The 24,165-nt window shown below is 49.3% G+C and overlaps 1 protein-coding gene and 1 non-coding gene across 2 annotated transcripts in view; both read left to right on the forward strand.

The window, feature by feature from the left end:
* The first annotated feature begins 5,425 nt into the window (after positions 1-5,425).
* DGAT2 (diacylglycerol O-acyltransferase 2) overlaps positions 5,426-24,165 on the forward strand; it is a 57,342-nt gene continuing 38,602 nt past the window's right edge. Inside the window, exon 1 of the mRNA XM_053307438.1 lies at positions 5,426-5,725. Coding sequence (XP_053163413.1) covers positions 5,686-5,725 — 40 coding nt within the window. The 5' untranslated portion in view covers positions 5,426-5,685. The remainder of the gene's footprint in view (positions 5,726-24,165) is intronic.
* TRNAP-UGG (transfer RNA proline (anticodon UGG)) lies at positions 21,096-21,167 on the forward strand. The gene has a single exon. It is a non-coding gene; the product is annotated as a tRNA-Pro (tRNA).

The raw sequence follows: 24,165 nt of genomic DNA on the forward strand, positions 1-24,165 counted from the left end.
CAGATGCTGTGCTACTGAACTGCAGCCCCATCCCCATGAGTCCAGGTCGGGCAAATGCAGGGGACCGGCAGAAAGTGCAGTGATATATGAGTATCGGACAGAACGCGTGAATAACTGTATGAGGTACAACGTACACTGATTGTACATGTGCTGCAGTCGGAGCTCGTGAGGCCAGCTCCAGGGAGGGCATTGAAGGTGGTGGGAGACGCCTTTTTGACATCTCAAACTTACCTGCCACCGGTGCCTACAGGGGCTTAGCGATCTTCCCTGGGGCCAGGGGACAAAGAGCCCCGGAAAGAGGGCTCCAATCACACCCCAGTGCCTCAAGCCACGCCCCCTGCCTCTGACATCGTGCTACATCCGTACTCAGACTGCAAAGATGCACAGGAGAGGCCCAACAGTTGCAGTGCCAGAGGGGTGGCCTGCTCCACTCAGCCCCCCCCCCCACTCCCCGACAGTGAAGATAAGAAATGTTGGCAGGACAGCGGGCACTGGCAGCGCAGCAGCCGTGGTGGGGCAGCCCCCCAGGTCACTGTGAGGCCCCCCAGAAGGCCTCTGCTTGTGGGCCCCTTTACCCTCCGGGCCCAGGGACATTTGACTCCCTCCCCTTGTCCCATGGACGCTATGCCAATGGGTGCCTAGCATTCTTAAGGAACCAGTGGTGGCTGATCCAGCATCCCGCGGGGAGGCTGCCGTGCCCCCACCACTCAGCTGCACTCTGCACATGCCCGGCGACTATTTCAGTGATCAGCCTGGCAGGTTTTGTGTTGAATTTAACATGTGATTGGGACTTTTGATTCAATGCCTTAGAATTCATCCCCTACAGAATCTAAACAGAGTTATGTATAATGGTACATGTATGCTTCTTCTTGCCAGCTTCTCCTCTTCCTCCTTTGTCTCCCATGCTGGATTTTAGATTGCAAGGTCCTTGAGAGCAGGGGCCTATCTTTATCTTTGTGACTCTGTTAAGTGCTGTGCCTATTTTTGGTGTTAATGCAAATAAATAAATGCCGGTAAATGGTATGTGCCTTCCGGGCTTTGCATCTTTGTTTTGTCTTGTAGAGTCCAGTGATATACAGTGGTCCCTCTACTTACGAAATTAATCCGTTCCGAATGCACATTTGTAAGTCGAAAAGTTCGTAAGTCGAAAAGCGGTTTCCCATAGGAATGCATTGGGAACGGATTAATGCGTTCCGGAGCCTAGAAAAAAGACCCAGACCCCCAGTAAGGCTTGCAAACTGCACAGGAACATTTCTTTTCAAGAATAAACAGGCAGTAAACAGGCAGGCAATTCAAGGAAACCGCATGTAAAATTCGTAAGTCGAGGAAACCCCATCTAAAAATTTGTAAGTCGAAAAAACCGCATCTAAAACCGGATCTAAAACTGCCGTTTGTAACTCGAAAAATACTTATGTCGAGTAGTTCGTAAGTCGAGGGACCACTGTAGTAGCAAATTCAGAAGTGCAGGTGCTGTCTTTGACTCCCACCCACTCCAATGGCCACACCTATCCCAGTGGCTACACCCCTCATGTAGACAGATGCAATAATTTGGGGGGTTCTGTTACAAGAAGTCAAGGATCAGGTAGACACCAGGGAATGTACTAGAATGACTGACAGGGAATGCCCACTGAAAGGCGCTGGTTCCTTCCAAATGGCCATAGGAATGCAATGAATTTCCGAATGGTGTGGCAATTTGGAAATTCAATGTGTTCCTATGGCCATTTGGAAGGAACCAGTGCCTTTCAGTGGGCATTCCCTGTCATTCTTTTTTGGATGTCCTGACACTATTCCATAAGACGTGCATGCTGGTGGTCCCAGGATCAATCCCTGGCAGCATCTCCAGGTAGAGCTAGGAAAGACCCCTGCCTGAAACCCTGGAGAGCTGCTGCCAGTCAGTGTGTAGACAATACTGAGCTAGATGGACCGAGGGCCTGACTCAGTATAAGGCACCTTTCTATGTTTCTAAGACATGAATAATGGTAATAAAGTGTTGCAATAGCAAGAGTAGCACATTATTTCCATGTAGAAAGCCAAGGGCTTTGCATCCCTGCCGAGATCCTGGAGGGGCAAAAGTCCCAGCACTGTGTCCCTCCCCCTCCCTGCAACACTATGCCACTGGCAGTGTCACCTTCCTTTGGGGGCTTGCACAGAATCAGAGCCCTGCCCAACCCTTTGTCACTCCTCTCCCTCCCTCCCTAACTTAGGCTGCTTTCCAGCTCCTTGCACCCATGTAGCCCCCACACAAGGATCTGAGTGACATTGCAACTATTGCCTGATTGGTGGTGAACTTGGTGTGACCCAGATGCTGACATGGAAATGTACAGATGCTATAAACTGCCAGCAGTGTGTGTGTGTGTGTGTGTGGTAACTGGGATAGGAGCTGGTTTTGTGGGAGCAAGCATGAATTGTCCCCTTGGCTAAGCAGGGTCTGCCCTGGTTTGCATTTGAATAGGAGACTACATGTATGAGCATTGTAAGACATTTCCCTAAGGGGATGGGGCCACTCTGGGAAGAGCACATGCATACTTGCATGAAGAAGGTTCCAAGTTCCCTCCCTGGCAGCATCTCCTGATAGGGCTGAGAGAGACTCCTGCCTGCAATCTTGCAGAAGCTGCTGCCAGTCTGTGTAGACAATACTGAGCTAGATGGACCAAGGGTCTGGCTCAGTATAAGGCAGCTTTCTATGTTCCTTTGTACTTTGACCTGCAACCCGTCTGCATGCCCTTGGATCGAGGAGGAGAGCTGGTCTTGTGGTAGCAAGCATGTCTGGTCCCCTTAGCTAAGCAGGGTCTGCCCTGGTTGCATATGAATGGGAGACTAGAAGTATGAGCACTGTAAGATATTCCTCTCAGGGGATGGAGCCACTCTGGGAAGACCATCGAGATTCCAAGTTCCCTCCCTGGCAGCATCTCCAAGAGAAGGCTGAGAGAGATCCTTGCCTGCTACTTGGAGAAGTCACCACCAGTCTGTGAAGACAATACTGAGCTAGATAGACCAAGGGTCTGACTCAGTATATGATGGCAGCTGCCTATGTACCTAAATGTGTTTCACCAAAGCCTCTACAAGCAGATTCCAAATTCCGAAAGTAGCATGGGATTGGCCATCTCTGGGTCAATGGAGACTAGAGGTAGGGTGCCCGTTGCAGAGTGCAATAACAATGTAGTGCCTCTATAGTGCTTTGAAGTGTTCGAACACTGTGCATTAATTATCTTCTTGAAATCCTTACATCAGCTCTGTACTAAGGTAAGTAGTATTGTCCCCATGTTGTTGAGATGGGACTGGAAACAGGCTTGTCTAAGGCCTCCGGTGCATTCATAGCAGAAGCAAGATTTATGTTGAAAGTGTTGACTCTGTGTGCGGCAGGTGTGAAAAAGGCAAATCCATGCTAGGATCATTAGGAAGCGGATTGACAATAAAACTGCTAATATTATAATGCCCTTATACAAATCTATGGTGCGGCCACACCTGGAGGACTGTGTGCAGTTCTGGTCTCCGTATCTCAAAAAGGACATTGCAGAACTGGGAAAGGTGCAGAAGGCGGCAACCAAGATGAATAGGGGTATAGAACATTCAGCATTGGGGGCCTTTTGGTTTAGAAAACAAGACGACTAAGGAGAGATATCTATAAAATTATGCCTGGTGTGGAGCGATCAAATAGTTCTTCTCCCTCTCTCACCACACTACAACCAGGGCTCATCCCATTAAACGGATGCCCAGGAAACTTAGGATTTCACACAGCACATAATTCATCTAGCAAACTCTCTGCCAATGGATGTGGTGATGGCCACTAGACTGGATGGCTTTAAGAGGGGGCTTACACAAATTCATGGAGAATACATCTATCAATGGCTACTAGTCTGATGGCTATAGGCCACCTCCAGGCTGAGAGAAAATATGCCTCTGAATCCCAGTTACAGGGGAGCAACAGCAGGAGAGAGGGCATGCCGTCAACTCCTGCCTGTGGGCTTCCTAGCAGCAACTGGTGGGCCACTGTGTGAAACAGGATGCTGGACTAGATGGGCCTTGGGCCTGATCCAGCAAGGCTGGGGATGGTGGGAGTTGTAGTCCCACAACATGTAGGATGGGAGCCCCCATCCTAGCCTCTATTCTACACCCACTTTCTATAGGCACATGTATTGTGTGGTACCCCTGAACATGGGGTCTAAGAGGCTGTAATCCTAAATATCCTTATTTGGAAGGATGCCCCATCAAAATCAATGAGACTTTCAAGTAGAGAGGGTTAAGCGTAGGCTGTTGGTGTGGGTATCTTGGACAGTTTGCAGGATCGCTTTGGAGTTGCGATCCAGACTTGACCGCTCAGCCTCTCACCCCACAATCCAATTGCAGGGTATAAACCGAAATACCTGCAAGGATGGCCTCAGGTACTGCAGTGCCTGAGGCCAGGTGCCAAATGCTGCCTCATGGCCCAACATCTCTGGAGAGGACGGGCCTCCTTTCTCCCAACTGACCCCTGCAAGCTTTGAAGACATGGAGAAGATTGCCAGCAGCCCCTCCTCTGTCTCCTAACTTGCTCTCTCTGAAGAAGGTGGTGAGGACAGGGGGACTCATTTTTACTTTTGGTCCCAGGGCCCACTCCAACCTTGCTAAATGTAACGTGTGGTGTTGAGTCGATTTCGACTCTGGGAACCCACAGAGCCGGATGGTTTTCTTTGGTACCGAGTTCAATTCCTGGCACCATCTCCAGACAGCACTGAGCTAGATGGACCAATGCTCTGACTCTAGGAGGCAGCTAGCTTTGTAATGGTGGTGGTGTGGTGGTGGTGATGGTGTGGGACTAGGGCTCATGGCGCAGCGGGGAAAGGCTTGACTAACAAGCAGAAGGTTGCAGGTTCGAATCCCCGCTGGTACCATATTGGGCAGCAGCGATATAGGAGGGTGCTGAAAGGCATCATCTCACGCTGCGCGGGAGGAGGCCATGGGAAACCCCTCCAGTATTCTACCAGAAGAAAACCACAGGGCTCTGTGGGGGCCAGGAGACTTGACGGCACACCTTTACTTTACCCGGAACTGTACTGTGCGACCCCAAGTTCCAGCCACCGCCCCCTCCCCGCCGCCGCGCGCAGCAGCCACATTCCACCCCGTCCCGCAGGGTGAGCGTCTCCTCCCCCTCCTTCTGCTGTGGACTCTTCCAGTTTTTATCGCAGGCCGGCGGGAGGGGGTGAGTGATGATGATGATGATGGGCGGGTGGGGAGCGACTTCCCCCCTTCCCGGTGAGAATTCGGGCTTTCTTGCCACATCTCAGCTGTTCTTGTTCTTTTGAGCCCCAGCCGGGCACGCCACCCCCCCCCACGCTGCTCCAGGGGGCCGCCTCCCGCTGGCCGGCCAGGCTCCCCCCCTCCCCCCTCCCCTCCCCGCGCGGCCACCGCGAGCCATACATCACAATCCGGCCGAGGCTCCGCCCCGCCGGCCTCCGCCGCCCCCCCCCCCGCGCCTCCCCTGCCCGGCCAGGTGCTATAAATGGATGCGCTGCGGGCGCTTCTGGAGCTGCTGCCGCTGTGGGCGCTGGAGAGCCGCCGCTGCCGCCGCCGTTAGATCGTCTGGGGCTGCTGCTGGGGAGCGAACCTGTGGCTGGCCGCGCGGGCTGCTGCCCTCCTTTCCTCCTCTGCCCCTCGCCCCCGTTATGGAGTGGGGCTGGAGGCCCCTGAAGCTGCCACGCTGAAGCCATGAAGACCATCATCGCTGCCTACTCCGGCGTCCTGCGAGGTAGGGCTGCCTGCCCGGGATGCCACCCACCACCCCCGCGATCTTATCCAAGGGAAGCGGGGGCGGGGGCGCAAGGGTTGGGGAAGGATCCGTGGTAGGGGGCGAGGCTGCGGAGCATGTTGCTCTTGCCACGCACGGGTGCGATCAGCCCCCCCCCCCCAACAACAAAACTGCATCTCTGTTTCATCTCCTTATGTCCGTGTCAGACCCTTGGTATTACTCGACACAGACTGACAGCGGCTCTTCGAAAGTTACGGGCAGGAGTCTCTCTCAGCCCTACCTTGGAGATGCCAGAGAGGGAACTTGGAACCTTCTGCCTAGAAGCAGGCAGGTGCCAGGGGCGTAGCAAGGTTGGAGTGGGCCCAGAGACAAGGTTTTAAAATGGGCCCCCCCCACTGAAGCTCAGCTCATGAAGTAAAGAAATCTTAAATGAGGCTGAACAGTGGTAACAAAAAGCATAGTGTGTGTGTGTGTGTGTGTGTATATAACCTATGTGCCACAACAGAACATCATCCTAAATGATTTTTTAAAAGGTTTTGTAAATTGTGGAGGATGCAAGTCATTTAATGGTCCTAGAGCAAGACCTGCTGTTCTGGTAGCTCCAGCTCTTAACACTCACATCAATTTTGGAGGATTAATAAAAACTGAAGGAAACCCGGGCCTCTGCCCCCCCCCAAGGCAGTGGGCCCCCAGACAACTGTCTCCCCTGGCCCTATTATAGTTATGCCCCTGGCAGGTGCTCTTCCCAGAGCAGCCCCATCCCCAAGGGGGATCTCTTGCAAGGTTCACTCATGTAGCCTCCCATTCAAATGTAAGCAAGAAAACCCTGCTTAGCAAATGGGACCATTCAAGCTTGTTACTAGAAGACCAGCTCTCCTCCTCCTCCTCCTCCTCCTTCCATAATTTTGCATTTTGGTCGGAGGTGAGGGAAAGAATAATTCAGGGCGACTTGCAATAAAAGTGTGTGTTTGAAAGGGGACCATAGATATCAGGCTCTTTTAAAAAGATATGATTAACTGAAACATGCATTGAGATAATTCTAGTTGAAGCGGTAGGGTTGCATCTGCTAGAGAGCACCGATTTTCCATGTTTTGCTCTCCCTCTGCCATGCTGCTGCTTGCTGCGTGTGGCTTGTCTTTTGCTCCCTGGGTATTATGGAGTCCCTGAACCAGGACTGACCCTTCTTGTAGTCGTCTTGAAGGATGGCTGGCTTGCCCTCTGCTGCCATATGGCAGGGTATTGGTCCCTTCTGTCTAAGAACCCCTGCCTGAGGTATGGGCCTCTTGTATTAAATGCCCCCTGGTGTTTCAAGGCAGGGGTTCTCAACCTTGGGTCCTCAGATGTTGTTGGACTACAGCTCCCATCATCCACAGCCCCAGTGGCCCTTGGCTCTTGCTAACTGGGCAAAGAGGCATCTTTGAAAGCAGCAGTTCTCTTGTCTCTATCCAGCCCAGAGTAGCATCCTTCCCAGGAGCTGGTGTTTCCTTCCTTATCTAGTTGGCTGCTACTGGATACAGGGTGCTGAAATAAGGTGGAACTTTGATCCAGTCCAACATAACTCTTAAGCTTTAATGGCCCTGTAGGGCTACTAAGTCACCTTAAGTGGTGCAGCGGGGAAATGCTTGACTAACAAGCAGGAGGTTGCTGGTTCGAATCCCCGCTGGTACTGTATTGGGCAGCAGCGATGTAGGAAGGTGCTGAAAGGCATAATCTCATCCTGCACGGGAGGAGGCAATGGTTAATCCCTCCTGTATTCTACTAAAGACAACCACCTGGCTCTGTGGTCACCAGGAGTCGACACCGACTCGACGGCACACTTTACCTTTTACTTTAGAGCTACTAAAGGTTTGAATCATGAATGTAATGCCTGAACATTACAGCACAAGCATGAGGCTTCTCTGGCAATAAGATCTGTAAAAGAACACTGATTGGTGTAAGTAGCTGCCGATAATACATTCATTAAGAATGGTACCCCTATGTGTGATCTATGGAACAGACCTGTAAAGCTGCTCCTGTCAAAGCTGCTTTATACATAACTTTGTCCCCAAATCCATTGCATGCTCTGTGATATTGTTTCCCTGCAGGGTGGATTTGATTTAAATCAAACTGATTTAAATCACGATTTAAATCACTAGCAGGGTGGATAAAAATAAAAAAAATCCGATTTAAATCAAAAAAATCTGATTTTTTTGATTTAAATCAGATTTTTTTGATTTAAATCAGATTTTTTTGATTTTTATCCACCCTGCTAGTGATTTAAATCGTGATTTAAATCAGTTTGATTTAAATCAAATCCACCCTGCTTCCCTGTGTAAGAATGGTGCAATATGCTTCAATCACAGGCTACCTTAACCAGGCACCTACAGATTTGCTTGCCAGTGGAGAGTGTCCCTTGTCCTCTGGGGACAGGACACTCAGCAGCACACAGATCTCCTCCCCAGAGGTCTCAATTCCCCTGACATTTTTGAGAAGGTAAGAAACAGCTGGGATCCCTTCTGAGCAGGAGGAGAGGGCTCCCCCTCTTTCTTCCCATCTCCATGTCCCAGTACAAATGACAGAAGACCCGCCTCTCTCCTATTGTTTGGTTTCGCCTCTGTGCCCAGAAAAGGATCTGAGGAGAGAGAGGGGATTGGTGGCCGGCAAATAAGGGCCAGCCATTGAACTAAGCCTAAACATGTGGTTCCTCGTCCTTAACCATGAAAACTAGTAACTTTGGCAGCGCAGTTGGAGGAAAGATACTTCTTTGCTCCCAGGAAACTTGGGGACACTGATGAAACAAATGGGTAATTGATTCCCCCAAATGGAATAGATCAAAAAGTTCTCTGCACAGTGCAAAATTAACGTATGTAATTCCCCGACGCAAGCTAGAGTGTAGAGGCTACTGGTGCAGCTGTCTTTAAAGGAGGATTAGATGGCTTCCTGGAGAATATCAACAGCGAGTCACCCAGTAGCTAAATAGAACTTGCCTTGCCTCAGTGTGTGCATCTCTGAATACCCAGCGGTGCTAGGGAACAAATGGGAACGGCTGTTGCTTTCGTGTTTGGGAGCTTCTAGGGAGAAACTGATTGGCCACAGTGAGAGGCAGGATGCTGGATTAGGTAGACTCCTGGTCTCATTGAGCAGGACTTCTCTTGCATTCTTAACTTGCTTCCTAACTCTGGTACGTCAATATCTCTCTGTAAGGTAAAGTGTGCTCTCGAGTTAGTGTCGACTCCTGGTGCCCACAGAGCCCTGTGGTTCTCTTTGGTAGAATACAGGAGGGGGTGACCATGGCAATCTCCTGTGCAGTATGAGATGATGCCTTTCAGCATCTTCTGATATCACTGCTGCCAGATACAGGTGTTTCCCATAGTCTGGGAAACTTACCAGTGGGGATTCAAACCAGCAACCTCTTGGCTTGCTAGTCAAGTCATTTCCCGCTGTGTGGCCTGTGTTATCTGCAAGAAGCAGTGTGTCCCAAATGGTTCCTTCAGATGATGCCTTCTGCTAGGCTAGTTTGATCACACAGCAACTTTTAAAGCCGGGGTTCTTGGCCTCTGGCCCCCAGACATTGCTGCACTACAACTCCCATAATCTTAGGTTCTTGTGCCAAAGGGTGATACACAAGATCTTTGCTGGATCAGACCAAAATCCTGTCTAGTCTGGGACGCTGTTTCCCTCATGAGCCCTTCCCAGATCCCTCCCCCCTCCTCCTTGTTGGGGCAAGATCTGCCATCCCTCTCCAGCTGATGTCTATGTCACTCAACATGTATAACTGAAAGCCTGATCCAGTGCATGCCTACTTGGCAGAAAGTCCCTCTTCACTGAGTGGGGCTTGCTCCCCTGGAAAGGTCAGTAGGCTTGCAGGCTTAAACGGGCTACCCTCCCATCAGAGGCTAGGTCTTGCGACAGCTGTCAGCACTGATGGCTCAGTGAAGGCTGCCTTGTGCAGAGCTTTGTGCTTTTGAGGGACTTTCCAGACAGCAATAAACTGCAGGATGTATGCAAGTTCCAAGTGCAATCTTACTCACTCAACACATGCTGCAGCAAGCTTCCATGCTCCTTCCTAATGCAATTTTATAAACCCTCGTTATACATGTTGAGCAGGGACCTTGTGTGATCCCCTCAACAGCGCCACTTGCTGGCCAGTTGTAGCATTCTGAGAGAAACCCATTGTTTTTCATACTGGTGACTGAGAAGAAGGGTGGGTTCTTCTTGGAATGCAAGATCTGGCCAGCAGGTGGTGCTGTAAAATTCATGCGAGGTCACTGCTTGGCATGTACAGAGGGCAAGATCACACTAGGAAGTAGCATGGAAGCTTGCTGCAGTTAGGGGTGTGCCCAAACAGCAGTTTGAGCACCGGTTTGGTGTTGGACAAGGTCCAAACTGGTTGGGCACCATGGGGAGGGGAGCGGCAGCTTTAAGAAAGATGAGAGCGGGTCCTTACCTGCTCTCCGTGGCCCCATGCAGCTTTCTGCTGGAGTGGCGCTCGGCCCAAGTACTCCCATGTAGTGCCAACACGCACATGGTATCTGTGTAGACACCACTTGCATGGTCAGCATGGTGTTGCAGGCCATGCAAATGGCACCCATTATAAACCTTAAATCTGGTTTAAATGCTTAAATCTGATCCTTTGAACCCAGAACGTGGCGTAGCCCTGAAAGTCACTTTTCTTGTTACTGTAATATGGGGCTTTTCAAACTTGGGTCCCCAGATGTTGTTGGACTAGGCTACAAAGTCCAGTGCAGCATGTGATGGTGAGCATTGGAGCCCAACATCTGGGAATCCCAGTTTTAGAACCTAAGAACAGCCCTGCTGGATCAGGCCCAAGGCCTCTCCCGTCCAGCATCCTGTTTCCCCCAGTGGCCCACCAGATGCCTCTGAAAAGCCCACAGGCAAGAGGTAGGCCTTCTCTCTTGCTGTTGCTCCCCTGCAGCTGGTATTCAGAGGCATTTTGCCTCTGAGGCTGGAGGTGGCCTATAGCCGTAAGACTAGCAGCCATTGATGGCCCTGTCCTCCATGAATCTGACTAAGCCATCCAAGCTTTTAAAGCCACCCAAACTAGTCGTGGCCATCACCACATCCCTTGCTTAGAGGCTGGCTCCACATTCCTGAACTGAAGGGTACACGTGCCCCTGCAGGCATCTTGCTTTCTAGGTCTTGGAGCTGCTTCTCCCCAAGCCTGTTTAGCTTCAAGAGCCCCTCTTCACCCAGCATCTTCCTCCAGTATGGAAGGAAAAAAATCCCCTTCCTCAATTGTGGAAGCACAGTCAGATTGCCTGTTCCAGAAGCAAGTTGACCAAGGAGCTTTGAGAGCTCTCTTGCTCTGCGTAAGTTCTCTGCACTTCTTAGACCACTGTGACGGGAGGGAAGCATTTCCTGCCTGGGGGGGGCTCTATTTCTGAAGTATTGTTGCAGGGCGCAAGTAAACCCGTCTTCAGCCGCCACGTTTCCTGTAGAGTCATTAACTTGATCCTGTCACAGTTGGAGTCCATAACTGCAGCGTCTCCCATCTGTTCCTTGCTGCCTCTCTCGGCATTCCCGTCATGGGCATTTACTACGACAGATGTCTAGCTACCGCTCTTCCGCCAAAGTTCTCAAAGCAGTTTACATAGGTATAAATAAATAAATAAATAAATAAAGATGGCTCCCTTTCCCCAAAGGGCTCACACTCTGAAAAGAAACATAAGGCAGATACCAGCAGCAGCCACTGGAGGGATGCTGGGCTGGATAGGGCCAGTTGCTCCCCCCCCCCCGAGCGCTATATATAAGAGAATCACCGCTTTAAAAGGTGTCTCTTTGCTCTGCAGTGGGGAAATGACTTGACTAGCAAGCCAGAGGTTGCTGGTTCGAATCCGCGCTGGTACACTTATATCGGGCAGCAGTGATTTAGGAAGATGCTGAAAAGCATCATCTCATACTGCATGGGAGATGGCAATGGTAAGCTCCTCCTGTATTCTACCAAAGGCAACCACAGGGCTCTCTGGGCACCAGGAGTCGACACCAACTCGACGGCACACTTTACTTTTGCTCAATTAGCGGGGATTTAGACTGTAATCTCCTTGGTGCAGAGACTTTGCTTGTGTTGCTTTGTAAGCTGGGACATTTGAGAAGATGGATCTGGCCATAGTGATTGGGCTGTTGGAACACACTCTGCAGGGCGCTGCCCTCAAAGCACCTGGAACTTCAGGTACTGTAGAATGCGGAAGCTAGACTGCTGACCCAGACCGGTCTTTTGGACCGTGCAAAACCTCAGGGTACACTGGCTTGTGGTAAGTCTCTCTGGGCTCAATTCAAGGTGCTGGTTATCTGCTGTAAAGGCTTATATTTGTGTGACAAAAATCCGATTCGGACATCGTGCCGTATGAGTGTACAGGTGTCTGTATACTTGTACATGTGTTTGCATGCATGACAGTACCTGTGTTTGTTTTAAAAACAAGCCTTGATACAGACCCTTCAATGCATGGTGCAGATAGGAAGTTGACTTCTGTACCTGCATTCAGCATAACGTGGGAATGACTGTACCTGTGTACAGTGTACACTCATTGCATGAGTGTTGAATGTAATGTGTGAATGGACCTAAATGATGTTATAGTTGCTTAACTGTTTTCTTTTTCAATTGGTGGCTTGCTACCTTGAGCACAAAGGTGGGATGTACAGTGTTGTATTGTATGTTGATAGATAGATACACACACATGGACCTGCAGCAGAAGGCTGCAGTATATCTCTGGTGTGCATATGTTGACTGAGCATGGTGAAAAAACCAGAACCCTGAGAAGTGGCAACATAGACAGGCGTCCCGACTGTAATTTGGGTCTGTCTTCATCTGCAAACTTGGTTTCTGATTTTCTATGGGGAGGCTTTCCGAACCCCCTTCAAGCTGCTCTTCAAAACCCTTTGCCCCCCTCAGACACAAAGCTGTGAAAAACAAAAGGGTGTTGCATACCTTTCCTCCTCCAGAAGCGCGAAGGATTGTAACTATTTTGAGGGAGTATTCTTCAAGTTGAGAAATTGCTGCTTTATTTCAAGCTCATCTCACCAGAGTTCTGCCAGCCTGTTAACTGCCTTCTGAGCCCATAAACATTCCTTCCCATTGACTAACATAGCAGTTTGGGAGCTTTTGGCCCACTTAGGCTTTTGCTCAGATTCCTTGAACACAGACGTATCTGCAAGTCGCCCTGTATCTACTGGTACCTCTTACTTGCCCACAGGCAACCGAGTTTTACATCCATAAAAACCATCAATTTTCCAGCTCTTTTGAAATGGGTGTAAGATATATATGCTGATGGGATCCGAGCTGTCGGTGACTGACCAGGAGAGGGATCTTGGGGTCGTGGTGGACAGCTTGTTGAAAATGTCGACTCAATGTGCGGCAGCTGTGAAAAAGGCAAATTCCATGCTAGGGATCATTAGGAAGGGGATTGAAAATAAAACGGCTAATATTATAATGCCCTTATACAAAACTATGGTGCGACCACACTTGGAGTACTGCATACAGTTCTGGTCACCACATCTTAAAAAGGACATTGTTGAACTGGAAAAGGTGCAGAAGAGGGCAACCAAGATGATCAGGGGCCTAGAGCACCTTTCTTATGAGGCAAGATTACAACACCTGGGGCTTTTTAGCTTAGAAAAAAGACGACTGCGGGGAGACATGATAGAGGTCTATAAAATCATGCATGACGTGGAGAAAGTAGAGAGAGAGATTCTTTTCCCTCTCACACAAGACTAGAACCAGGGGTCACTCCATGAAATTGATTGCCAGGAGGTCTAGGACCAACAAGCGGAAGTACTTTTTCACACAATGCGTGATCCACTTGTGGAACTCTCTGCCACAGGACGTAGTGACAGCCAGCAACCTGGATGGCTTTAAGAGGGGTTTGGATAACTTCATGGAGGAGGGGTCCATCAATGGCTACTAGTTGGAGGGCTGTGGGCCACCTCCAGTCTCAAAAGGCAGGATGCCTCTGAGAACCAGTTGCAGGGGAGTAATGGCAGGAGAGAGGGCATGCCCTCACCTCTTGCCCTTGGGCTTCCCAGAGGCATCTGGGCGACCACTGTGTGAAACAGGATGCTGGACTAGGTAGGCCTTGGCCTGATCCAGCAGGGCTGTTCTTATGTTCTTATGCGCATGCTAGTGATTTTAAATTCTGCAGCTTTAAAGCAGGCTCAAGGCTCTGCATGCTGCCTAATGGGGTGCATTGAAATGACTTAACCTGTGAAGCTTTTCTTGGCAAAATGCTGGCACTTCTCAAGGTGCTGGAAACAAGCACTGCTTTGTTACCCGCTAGAGATGTATGGGGCCAGCGGCTTCCTGTTCACAGCTCACTCCACCGCACAGGGCAGATCTTGGAAGAAACCAGCCACAAACCTGGCTGAGTGGTTGATGATGACCCCAGTCACCTGGCGTCAAAGGAAGGAATGGGCAAGAAAGTGATTGATATCATTCCCCCTTAACTGGAACATCTTGGAGATTAAGCTTTAAAAATAGGTCTTTATCCAGGGCAGGGTGATTTAATGCGTAAGACTTCCTTTCACCTCTGGGCAGAGTGTTAAAAAAAATAAATTGCAGGTTGCTTTCTCTGGGGGTGTGGGGGGGTGTGTGCTTTGGACTCTGGTGTCTGCATTTGCTCCCATTTTAAGTTCGCAGAGCTGGTTGCACACTTGTTTACAGAGCTGGCTGCACATGTTCAGAGTGGGTCAAGGCTTAACCTTCAGGGCAGCTGTCTGATTAAAGCAATCTTAGCTGATGGACTGTAGAACTGTTACTGATTAAATCTCCATATTCATATTTTTGAATATGAATAAATGTGAGTTCTAAAGCGGGGGAAATCACATTGCACTTAGATGAGTGCCTCGGGAAGAACCTACATAGGAAGCTGCCATCTACTGAGTCAGACCCTTGGTCCATCTTGCTCAGTGTTGTCCACACAGACTGGCAGCAGCTTCTCCAAGGTTGCAGGCAGGAATCTCTCTCAGCCCTATCTTGGAGATGCTGCCAGGGAGGGAACTTGGAACCTTCTGCTCTTCCCAGAGCGGCTCCATCCCGCTAAGGGGAATCTCTTCCAGTGCTCACACATCAAGTCTCCCATTCATATGCAACCAGGGTGGACCCTGCTTAGCTAAGGAGACAAGTCATGCTTGCTACCATAAGATCAGCTCTCCTTTATGTGTGTTTGCTGACACACACAACTATTGCCCCAGAGTGTGAAGGAACGACTCCTTCCCATTATGTGGTAGGGTTTTTGTTTTTCTTCAGTTCCGTGTCCCCTCCAGGCTCCCCAGAGGTTAAAAGGCAGCAGCCTCTAACAGCCAAGTCTGAGGTAAACGTTGCCACTGCAGGGTTTTGGAGGGAAAGTCACAAAGTGTTGTGATTGGTTGTCTACAGGCAGGCACGGAAGGTTCTGGCTGCCTGAGGGAAGGAACTCCCTGATTGGTCGATGTGTCCCTTTGGAGTTGAATAAAAGGGAGGGTTGAGCAGCCCAGAGGAGAGGGCTGCAAGTGGGAGAAGAGGGGTGTGAGTGAGTGAGACAGTCAGTCAGTGCTGCTGAGTGTTGTGTGAGCTGGAAGGCTATATCACCAGTAGGGTCGGGTCAGGTTGAAATGGCTAGGGAAGGTAGCACTGAGTGTGCTGGTCCTACTAGAACCTGCTAGGCCTTAGAAGCAGGCATGGAGGGAGGCCAGCAGCAGCAGCCCAGGCTCAGCCTGCTGCTGCGGCCCCCCTCAGCCCCACCCCACCCCCTGAATCCGTGTTGTCTGATGTCGGGAGCTGTAGCCATGCCCCCTGCATCTGACATCAGAGGAGGCGGGTGTATGGGGTGCGAGGTGTGGCCCCTGAGGGGTGGTGGCCCAGGTTCTTTGAACCTGTCTGCTCAATAGTGGCTCCGCCCCTGCTTGAAAGAGAAGGCTAGCAAGCTTGTTCTTTATTTTGAACTTGGTACTCCTGCCCACTGAACTTCTCAACTTCTGTTCCTGTACTTTTTTCTTTTTTCTTTTTAATTTCTGCAACCTTTTATTCTAGTAAACCTGTTCTTGGTTTTATACTATCTTACCGATGTCTCTGTCTATTGTGTTAGTCCCACCTCACGCCTACCTGTCCATTTTATTTACCACACTACTCAGTTCTGATATGGGAGCTCTTCTCGCGATCAGTGAGAAGAGCTCTGGGGCGGTCTGTGGGGAGAGTGGGTTACACTCACCCTCCCTGCAGATGAGCAGTTGTCCTTGCATGGGTGGGCGAATCGTCCACCCAATCAAGCAACTGGCTCCAGCCATTGACTGTGTTGGCCGGGGTGCAGGGAAGCTACACTGCGAGTTGACACACCCCGCAGAGCTGGTCTTTTGGTAGCAAGCATGACTTGTCCCCTTAGCTAAGCAGGGTCTGCTCTGGTTGCATATGAATGGGAGACTAGAAGTGTGAACACTGTAAGATATTCCCCACAGGGGATGGATCCGCTCTGGGAAGAGCAGAAGGTTCCAAGTTCCCTCCCTGGCAGCATCTCCAAGATAGGGCCGGGAGAGACTCCTTCCTGCAACCTTGGAGAAGCCGCTGCCAGTCTGTGAAGACAATACTGAGCTAGATAGACCAATGGTCTGACTCAGTATATGGCAGCTTCCTATGTTCCTAATGCACCGCATGAGTGCATGGTGCATTATTAGGATTCTCCCCACCCCGAGTGTGCCAGCCACACAAAAATTGGGTTTAAGGAAGTGCTTGCTCCTTTAGTCTCATTTAGAAGGGAGGCTACTTAGGTGGGTTTGCTGTCCCATTCCAGCAGTTCACATAGGCATGCAAAACCAGGCTGGGCTCCCTTAGCCTGGTTTTGCACGCATGTGTGAATAGCATCATTGTGTTTGAAAGGTGGAGGTTTCAGTGACTGGGAGTGGAACCAGTCACACAAGCTAAAGATCTTATTTTGGTGGCAGCGGACAGTTGGACTGAGGGCCAGTTGCAGCGAAGCCCTCGCACCCGGGCACATGCATGGGGCTTGTAGCCTGACTGGATGCATTTCCTACCCTGATGTAGCTTGTGAGAACCAGCCCAGCATGGTGGTGTATCAGGCCAGAAACACGGAGAGATGTAGGTTCAAATCCCAATTTGGGGATGAAGTTCATTGGACCAGCCCCCAAAATCTCTCAACCCTGCCCACTTTGCAAGTATATTTATTTATGTTATAAACCACCTAATTGAAAGGTGGTATACAGAATTTGAAACAAAATAAAACTCAATAAAAACAAAACAATTTTAAAATCATAAAATTCTAAAAAGGTTAACAGAAAAGATTTTGAACAATAGTTGGACTCAATGTGGGCTAAATGTTTAACCAGGCATTACTGCAAAATACCCTGAGGAAACTCATGGAGCTGGGTTTGGCATGTTGGTGTGATGGGGGAGGACACATCCAAAGCAAAGCTTTCCTAATCCTTCTGTTGCCTCATTTGCTCTGGTGAGTTTACAGGCTGGGGAAATTCCTCTAGCAATCTTTGAAACCCCTGTAGTCTTTTGATACTTTGCTCATGGTGCAAACCAAAGTTGCTTGAGAAACCTTGAACCTGTGACTGTTGTAGCACTTGTAGCTTTCTGACTTCTTCAGGGAGGGGAATCTGTGATTGTGGTGAATGTACCTATAGGGCAGGCCTTGCTGCCCAGGTGGTGTACCTGGACAGGTGTGCTTGCTTAAGTGATGCAGTGCTCCTGGTGTGGACCAAACTGGGAGAAGAGTCTAGCATTCATTATGTGCAGGGAGCTTTTTCACCTAGTTGCCTCAAGGAAAGTAGGACTAGGGGACACACACACTGTCTGTCTGTCCCGTCTATCAACTTTACAATGCATGGACCAATATAAACCAGATTGGGTCCAGTTGTACAGACACCAACAGCGTAGCTTGTGCCCAGTTCCAGATAGCAGACACGTAAATGTTTGAGGTACAAGAGGGCTAACCTGTAAACCGCCTAACCGATTTGAAGCAACTCTGGAAGTTATAGGGACACCTCAGTGGCGTAGTTTGTGGTGATGTTATCTACCCCAATTCAAGATGGTGGAAGCCTGAACATGTGGGGTGTAACTGGGCTAACGTATGAACCGCCTAACTGATTTGAACCAATTTGCTACAGCTGTAGGGACAACTCAAGGGCGCAGTTTGTAATGATGTCATCCCTCCACACACCCCCATTCAAAATGGCAGATGTGTGAATGTTTGAGGTTCAAGTGGGCTGTCTGGTGAACTGCCTAACCGATGAGGACTAAACTTAGTCCAGTTGTAGGGATGGGGAATAGAAAGCAGGCAGATTAGTTCTTACCGGAACGACTTCTTGTCTTTGTCAGGGTGAGCATTCTGAAATGATCCCTCCCACCAGCAGCCTGCAGCGGTTCAGCCCTTTCCACCTCAGGATTCTACCACCTCCTTCTGTTCTTCTCTAGAGCAGGCCCTGCAGGGTAGAATCCTGCAGTGGCAGCATGAATTTGTAAGGCATTTTAAGCTTTAAAAGATTACTGATTCTTTCCCAAGCATGGTCCCTACCACAGCAGCATCCCAGCAAAACATAGATGGGGTTCTGACCACAGGAAAATTGGTCAGACACAATCTATTCAGTTAACAATAGGATGGGAACAGTTTATTGTGCTTACCACACTCTCGGAAGACACCAGAGATGGCACAAATGCTTTTTCCAGCTGGCTGAAGGTGATCAGTCTTCAGAAGAGTGCACAGGCCTCCTCCAAAGAACTGGGAACAGTTCCCACATTTGTCTTTAAGCTTTTGGGCCCATTATTATTATTATTATTATTATTATTATTATTATTATTATTATTATAACATTTATATCCCGCTCTTCCTCCAAGGAGCCCAGAGCGGTGTACTACATACTTGAGTTTCTCTTTTCACAACAACCCTGTGAAGTAGGTTAGGCTGAGAGAGAAGTGACTGGCCCAGAGTCACCCAGCTAGTTTCATGGCTGAATGGGGATTTGAACTCGGGTCTCCCCGGTCCTAGTCTAGCACTCTAACTACTATACCACGCTGGCTCTTAATCTTTACCCTCACCGGAACCCCTATCCATACAGATCACAGATTGTTAGTACATTGATTAGTTTAATTTTGTGCACCCCTAATTGGCTATTCCTCTTTTGCTCAGAAGCCCAGTTAGTGACTAATTTTGTGGTTTTTCCAATCTCTCTCCCCCACCCACTTATGTCAGCAAATCATTCAACCAATGTAGACCTAGAAAGCTGCCCTATACTGAGTCAGACCCTTGGTCCATCTAGCTCAGTATTGTCTTCACAGACTGGCAGCGGCTTCTCCAAGGTTGCAGGCAGGAGTCTTTCCCAGCCCTATCTTGGAGATGCTGCCAGGGAGGGAACTTGGAACCTTTTGCATGCAAGCATGCAGGTGCTCTTCCCAAAGCAGCCCCATCCACTAAGGGGAATATCTTACAGCACTCACAGATGTAGTCACCCATTCAAATGCAACCAGGCTGGACCCTGCTTAGCTAAGGGGCAAGTCATGCTTTCTACCACAGGACCTCTGGTTGCAAGTGGGACGGGTGTTACTTTGGAATGCTCCCCCCATGCAAAAACACCCCTTTCAAGCAAAAAAAATATCCCTTGGCACATCAGGGACAAATGTGTTAGCCCAGTCTGCTCCTTGCTGCGCTAACGTTCTACTTTCGGGGAGTCTTTCCGCTGTGTATGTGGACCAGGCTCTGGGGTGTGTGGATCAGGCCTAAATCCTACTATCTGAAGTGGTACAGGCCAGACACAGATATATTGTCTCTGCCGAAACGGCACGCTGTAGTGGCTAGAGTGAACCAGGGGGACCAGAGTTCAGATCCCTGCTCAGCTTTGAAACTCGGTGTGTTAAGTGACTCTGGACAAGCCGCTTATCTCTCAGCTTACCTCACGGGGTGGGTGTTAGGATAAACAACCCTGTAGACAGCTCTGGGCTCACTGGAGGGAAAGCAAGATATAAATGTGAAAATAAATAAATATGGCAGAAGGATTCAAAGTGGGTGTGAATTTATCTTAAATACAGGGGTGCTTAATGTTGCGTCCCCAGCCACAATGAGCTTTGGGCCCAAGCTTGAGAGCCATAGGCAGCTGCCTCCTACTGAGTCAGACTGTTGGTCCACCTAGCTCAGTATTGTCTCCACAGACTGGCAGCACTTTTTCCATGGTTGCAGGTGGGAGTCTCTCTCAGCCCTATCTGGAAATGCTGCCAGGGAGGGAACTTGGAACCTTCTGTATGCAAGCAGGCAGGTGCTCTTTCCCAGAGCGGCCCCGCATTTCCTAAAGGAAATGTCTTACCGTGCTCACACTTCTAGTCTCCCATTCAAATGCAAACCAGGGTGGACCCTGCTTAGCAAAGGGGAGAATTCATGCTTGCTATCACAAGCATGCATCTAAGCTGTGGGTTGTTTTTTTTTAATGGCAGTCAACAAAATGCCATTGCCTTGGCAGCCACTTGTTGTGATCACTGACAGGCTGTGTGTTGCGGGCCTACGTATTTGCTGCCTTTCATTAAGCCAGCATTTGCTCTTAAAAGCTGCCGTTTCCAAGCCAACACCTCCAGCCTGTCAGGAGTTGCCCAGGCAGATAATGCGTGCGGTGCAAGGATATGCAGTGGCCCGCGTGTTGCAAGAGCACCCACATGGCACTGTGAGGAAGCCCTGTGGTGCAGTTCATTCAGGAAAGAAGAGTGGGCTCTAAATATTAATGTGACATGAATAATTGAGTTCCTTGCAAACAAAATACAGGAATTGCCCAGCTCCAGGTCAGAGTCGTATTTCCAGAGGTGCACTTGGTGAGCCTCCCACAGCCTGGGATTCCTGTTAAGATTTGGCCACTCGTGCAGTGAATGGGCTGAATGCGGGCATTTCCCTCCACCACTGCCCCTGCAAAAAGTTAAGAGTCGTGGCTTCTGTCCCCAGTTCACCCTGTTGAATATCTGCCCGCCCCAACTCAAGAATGAGATGAGAACAACCCTTTGTCTTCCAGTGACCTCACAAGTACTACACTGGAGCCAAGTTCTGTACACAAACACATCTCTGCCACTTGAGGTCTTGCACCATTTACGGCCTGTAAACATTCTTATTCTGGAGTGTAAATACTTGTACCTGTGACAGGCTTTATTAATTCCCTATCTTCTCTGTTTATCTTTATGGACAAGAGAGGGAGTGTTGCTACAGATGGCCCACAATGCCCTGGGATGGCCTTCCAGCCTGACCTGGCTAGACCTTCCTTGTCGAGGCTTATGTAGGAGTTCTCAACCTTGGGTCCTCAGGTGTTGTTGGACTACAACTCCCATCATCCCCAGTGACAATGTCCTTCAGGCTTTGGATGCTGGGAATGATGGGTCCTCAGATGTTGTTGGTCTACAAGGTTGAGAACCCATGCTGGCTTCTTGGTCTAGGGGTATGATTTTCGGTTTGGGTCCGAGAGGTCCCGGGTTCAAATCCCGGATGAGCCCTGTTAATTTGGAGAGGAGAGCTGGTCTTATGGTAGCAAACATGACTTGTCCCCTTAGCTAAGCAGGGTCCACCCTGGTTGCCTATGAAAGGGAGACTAGAAGTGTGAGCACTGGAAGAGATTCCCCTCAGGGGATGGAACCACTCTGGGAAGAACAAAAGGTTTCAAGTTCCCTCCCTGGCAGCATCTCCAAGATAGGGCTGAGAGAGATTCTTGCCTGAAACCTTGGAGAAGCTGCTGCCAGTCTGTGTAGACAATACTGAGCTAGATGGACCAATGATCTGACTCAGTATATGGCAGCTTCCTATGTTCCATACATTTAAGATGTATCTCTCTCTTCTTGGCCCGACTCTGACAGCAGCCCAAAGCAATGGCCCTTCTCCACTGCTTGCCTCCTAGAGGCAGTATTCTCCCTCTGAACATGGAGGCACCACATAGCCATCATGACTAATGGACATTTCTCCCTGAATCTGTCTAATCCTCCTTTTAAAGCTGTCTCGGGTCCTCGGGTGTTGCACTACAACTCCCATAAGTCCCTGCCACACTGGTCAAAGGTTATTCTGGCATGGGGATGAAGGGAGTTGTAGTCTAACAATAGCCTTTGACCATTGTGGCAGGGGCTTATGGGAACTGTAGTCCCAACAACACGCAGGGGCCCAAGTTTGGGAACCCTGCCATACATGGTATCTATTCTTGTGTGAATTCCTTTTGTCTGTCTTGAATCTGTTGCTATTCAGTGTAAATGAAGGATGACTCCACATTCTAGTACAAGAGAGAAACTGGTCCATCTATGCTTCAGCCTGTTCTCAAAAGCCCAGTGGCTTTTGGAGGTAGAGAAACGGTCCTAACTATAGCTGGCTAGTTCAGACATCACACCAAACCATTGTTAGCATAAACTGTGGTTTCCTAGTTCTAGATGGCTGGATGATAGCAAACAGTGACTTGTTAGTTTGGACACTGAATCAATGGTTTTTAAGCTTCCTTAAACATGGGATGGGTTCAGATGATCACCAGGAAGTCAGGATCTTGGGGACCTCTGGTTCTCTGGCCATGCTCTCTCCCAATGGGCTTGTCATCCAATCCTGTCAAAATGTGGTTCCTGGCTGGAGTTCCTGACTTCCGCCTGGCGTTCTCTGCTCAACTCCATTCTAGGTTACAAACGTCAGGTGGAAGTTGGGAACTTGGGCTGGGAACCTGGTGGGTTCAGATGATGTGTCTGCTGGGACTGCATGTGCTCCAGGAACCAGAGGTTTACAGGAACTGGTCTTCACGGAGATGGCCGAAACCCATTTGGTGTGATAGCTGAACCAAGCTTGTATCTCTAAGCTTGACCCCTGCTAGCTGAACAAAAGAGGCACCTTTTAAAAGTGGTGATTCTCTTGATTGAGCAGCGGGAGAGCAACTGGCCCTCTCCATCCCCAGCACAGCATCCCTCCAGTGGCTGTTGCTGGTGTCTATCTTATGTTTCTTTCTTTCTTTTTTTTTTTAAGATTGTGAGCCCTTTGGGGACAGGGAGACATTTTATTTATTTTTATCTATGTAAACCACTTTGGGAACTTTTGTTAAAAAGTGGTTTATAAATATTTGTTGTATTTGTATTCTCTACTCCAGAGTGGGCAAACTCCAGCTGTTTTTGGACTACAACTCCCATCATCTCCAGTCATAACTTATTAGAGCTGGGGATGATGGGAGTTCAACAGCTGGCGGGGACCAAGCTTGCCCGCTGCTGCTCTAGCCTTTCAGAGATGACTTGTCCCCCAAGTGTTAAGGGAACTTTGAATTCTGTGGCTTGTGAGATTAAAAAAGCACTAGGTCAATGATCTTCATTATTTTTCAAGCAGGGACCACTTTGGTGCAAAAAAACTCTAAAAAAAACCAAACCCTTGCGTGTGAGAGTAATTTCCCACTGTGCTGACATCTACACAATACTGCCCTTTTCTCAGTGCTGGGAGGTCCCTTTAAGAGACGGAGCCTTCTCTTAAGAGCACTAGGCAGAAAGCGCTGGGAAGGGCTACACTTCTCAGCACTCTGTGTGTGTCTTCCAAGATGGTGCTGGGGCTCAAGAGGGATCAGTTTCTCTTAAGGGATCCCTCCCAGTAGGGATGGTCATCTTCACATGGTCCCAAGGGACTGTGTAGAGTTTTCAGCTTTGGCCAAAACGTCACCCAGGCCCAGGAAACAGTTAGTCAGGGGCCCACTGATGGTGGCACTGCGCTAGTTGGAGTGAGTCATGCAACTTGTCCAAGACCAAAAGTCTCGTTAGTAAACTGGTGTAGTTAATCTTCCTGCTCCAGTTGCATGGACTGAGCAAGCTGGAAATAGGGTTGCCATATTCTGACTTTCCAAATCTGGGTGCCTAATTTGCATATTATGTAAATCGGCTTGAAAATCTTTGAGCAGAATAGTGACTGCACGTTTTGCTCCATAACTCCTCTTCTACAAGGGTTGGAGCTTTACTTTTGAGAAAGAAAGAAAGCTGAAATCAAGGCAAATCTGGATGAGCTCAGCAATCTGGGTGAGATGCGATTTTCACCTAAAATCCAGGTGAAACCGGGGTGGCATGGCAATTCTACCTGGAAATCTCTTCTCTCCTTGCTTCAGACTTGGCCTGGCAAACATTATGGTGGCTGGCTGTTGGGTAATTCTGTCTTCTGAGGTCCAGCCACCCTTTGACCTCTCCCGGAGTGTGCCTACTTTGCTGAGGTTGTGGTTTGGCATTTGCCTCCTGCTTGAAACCTGAGAAGCCTGGAAAGTGGAGAATAGATTTCCTTGTGGCTGCCCTGAGACCACTAATAGCTTTTTGTCCTCTGTGTCCAGAAAAAGCTGGCACAGGGATTAAGAGATCTGAAAGGTGGGAACCAGACTTAAACCTGCAAGCATGGATTGCACAATGCCAAAACTTGCCAAGGTGAATGTGTAGGGTTTGCAGCTGTGAAATGTGATGCTCGCCAGGAGGCTTGAAGCCTTCTCTGACGTACTCCAGGACCTTTAGAACCACT

Source organism: Hemicordylus capensis, chromosome 3 (assembly GCF_027244095.1).
Source record: "Hemicordylus capensis ecotype Gifberg chromosome 3, rHemCap1.1.pri, whole genome shotgun sequence".
Classification (NCBI taxonomy): Eukaryota; Metazoa; Chordata; class Lepidosauria; order Squamata; family Cordylidae; genus Hemicordylus; species Hemicordylus capensis.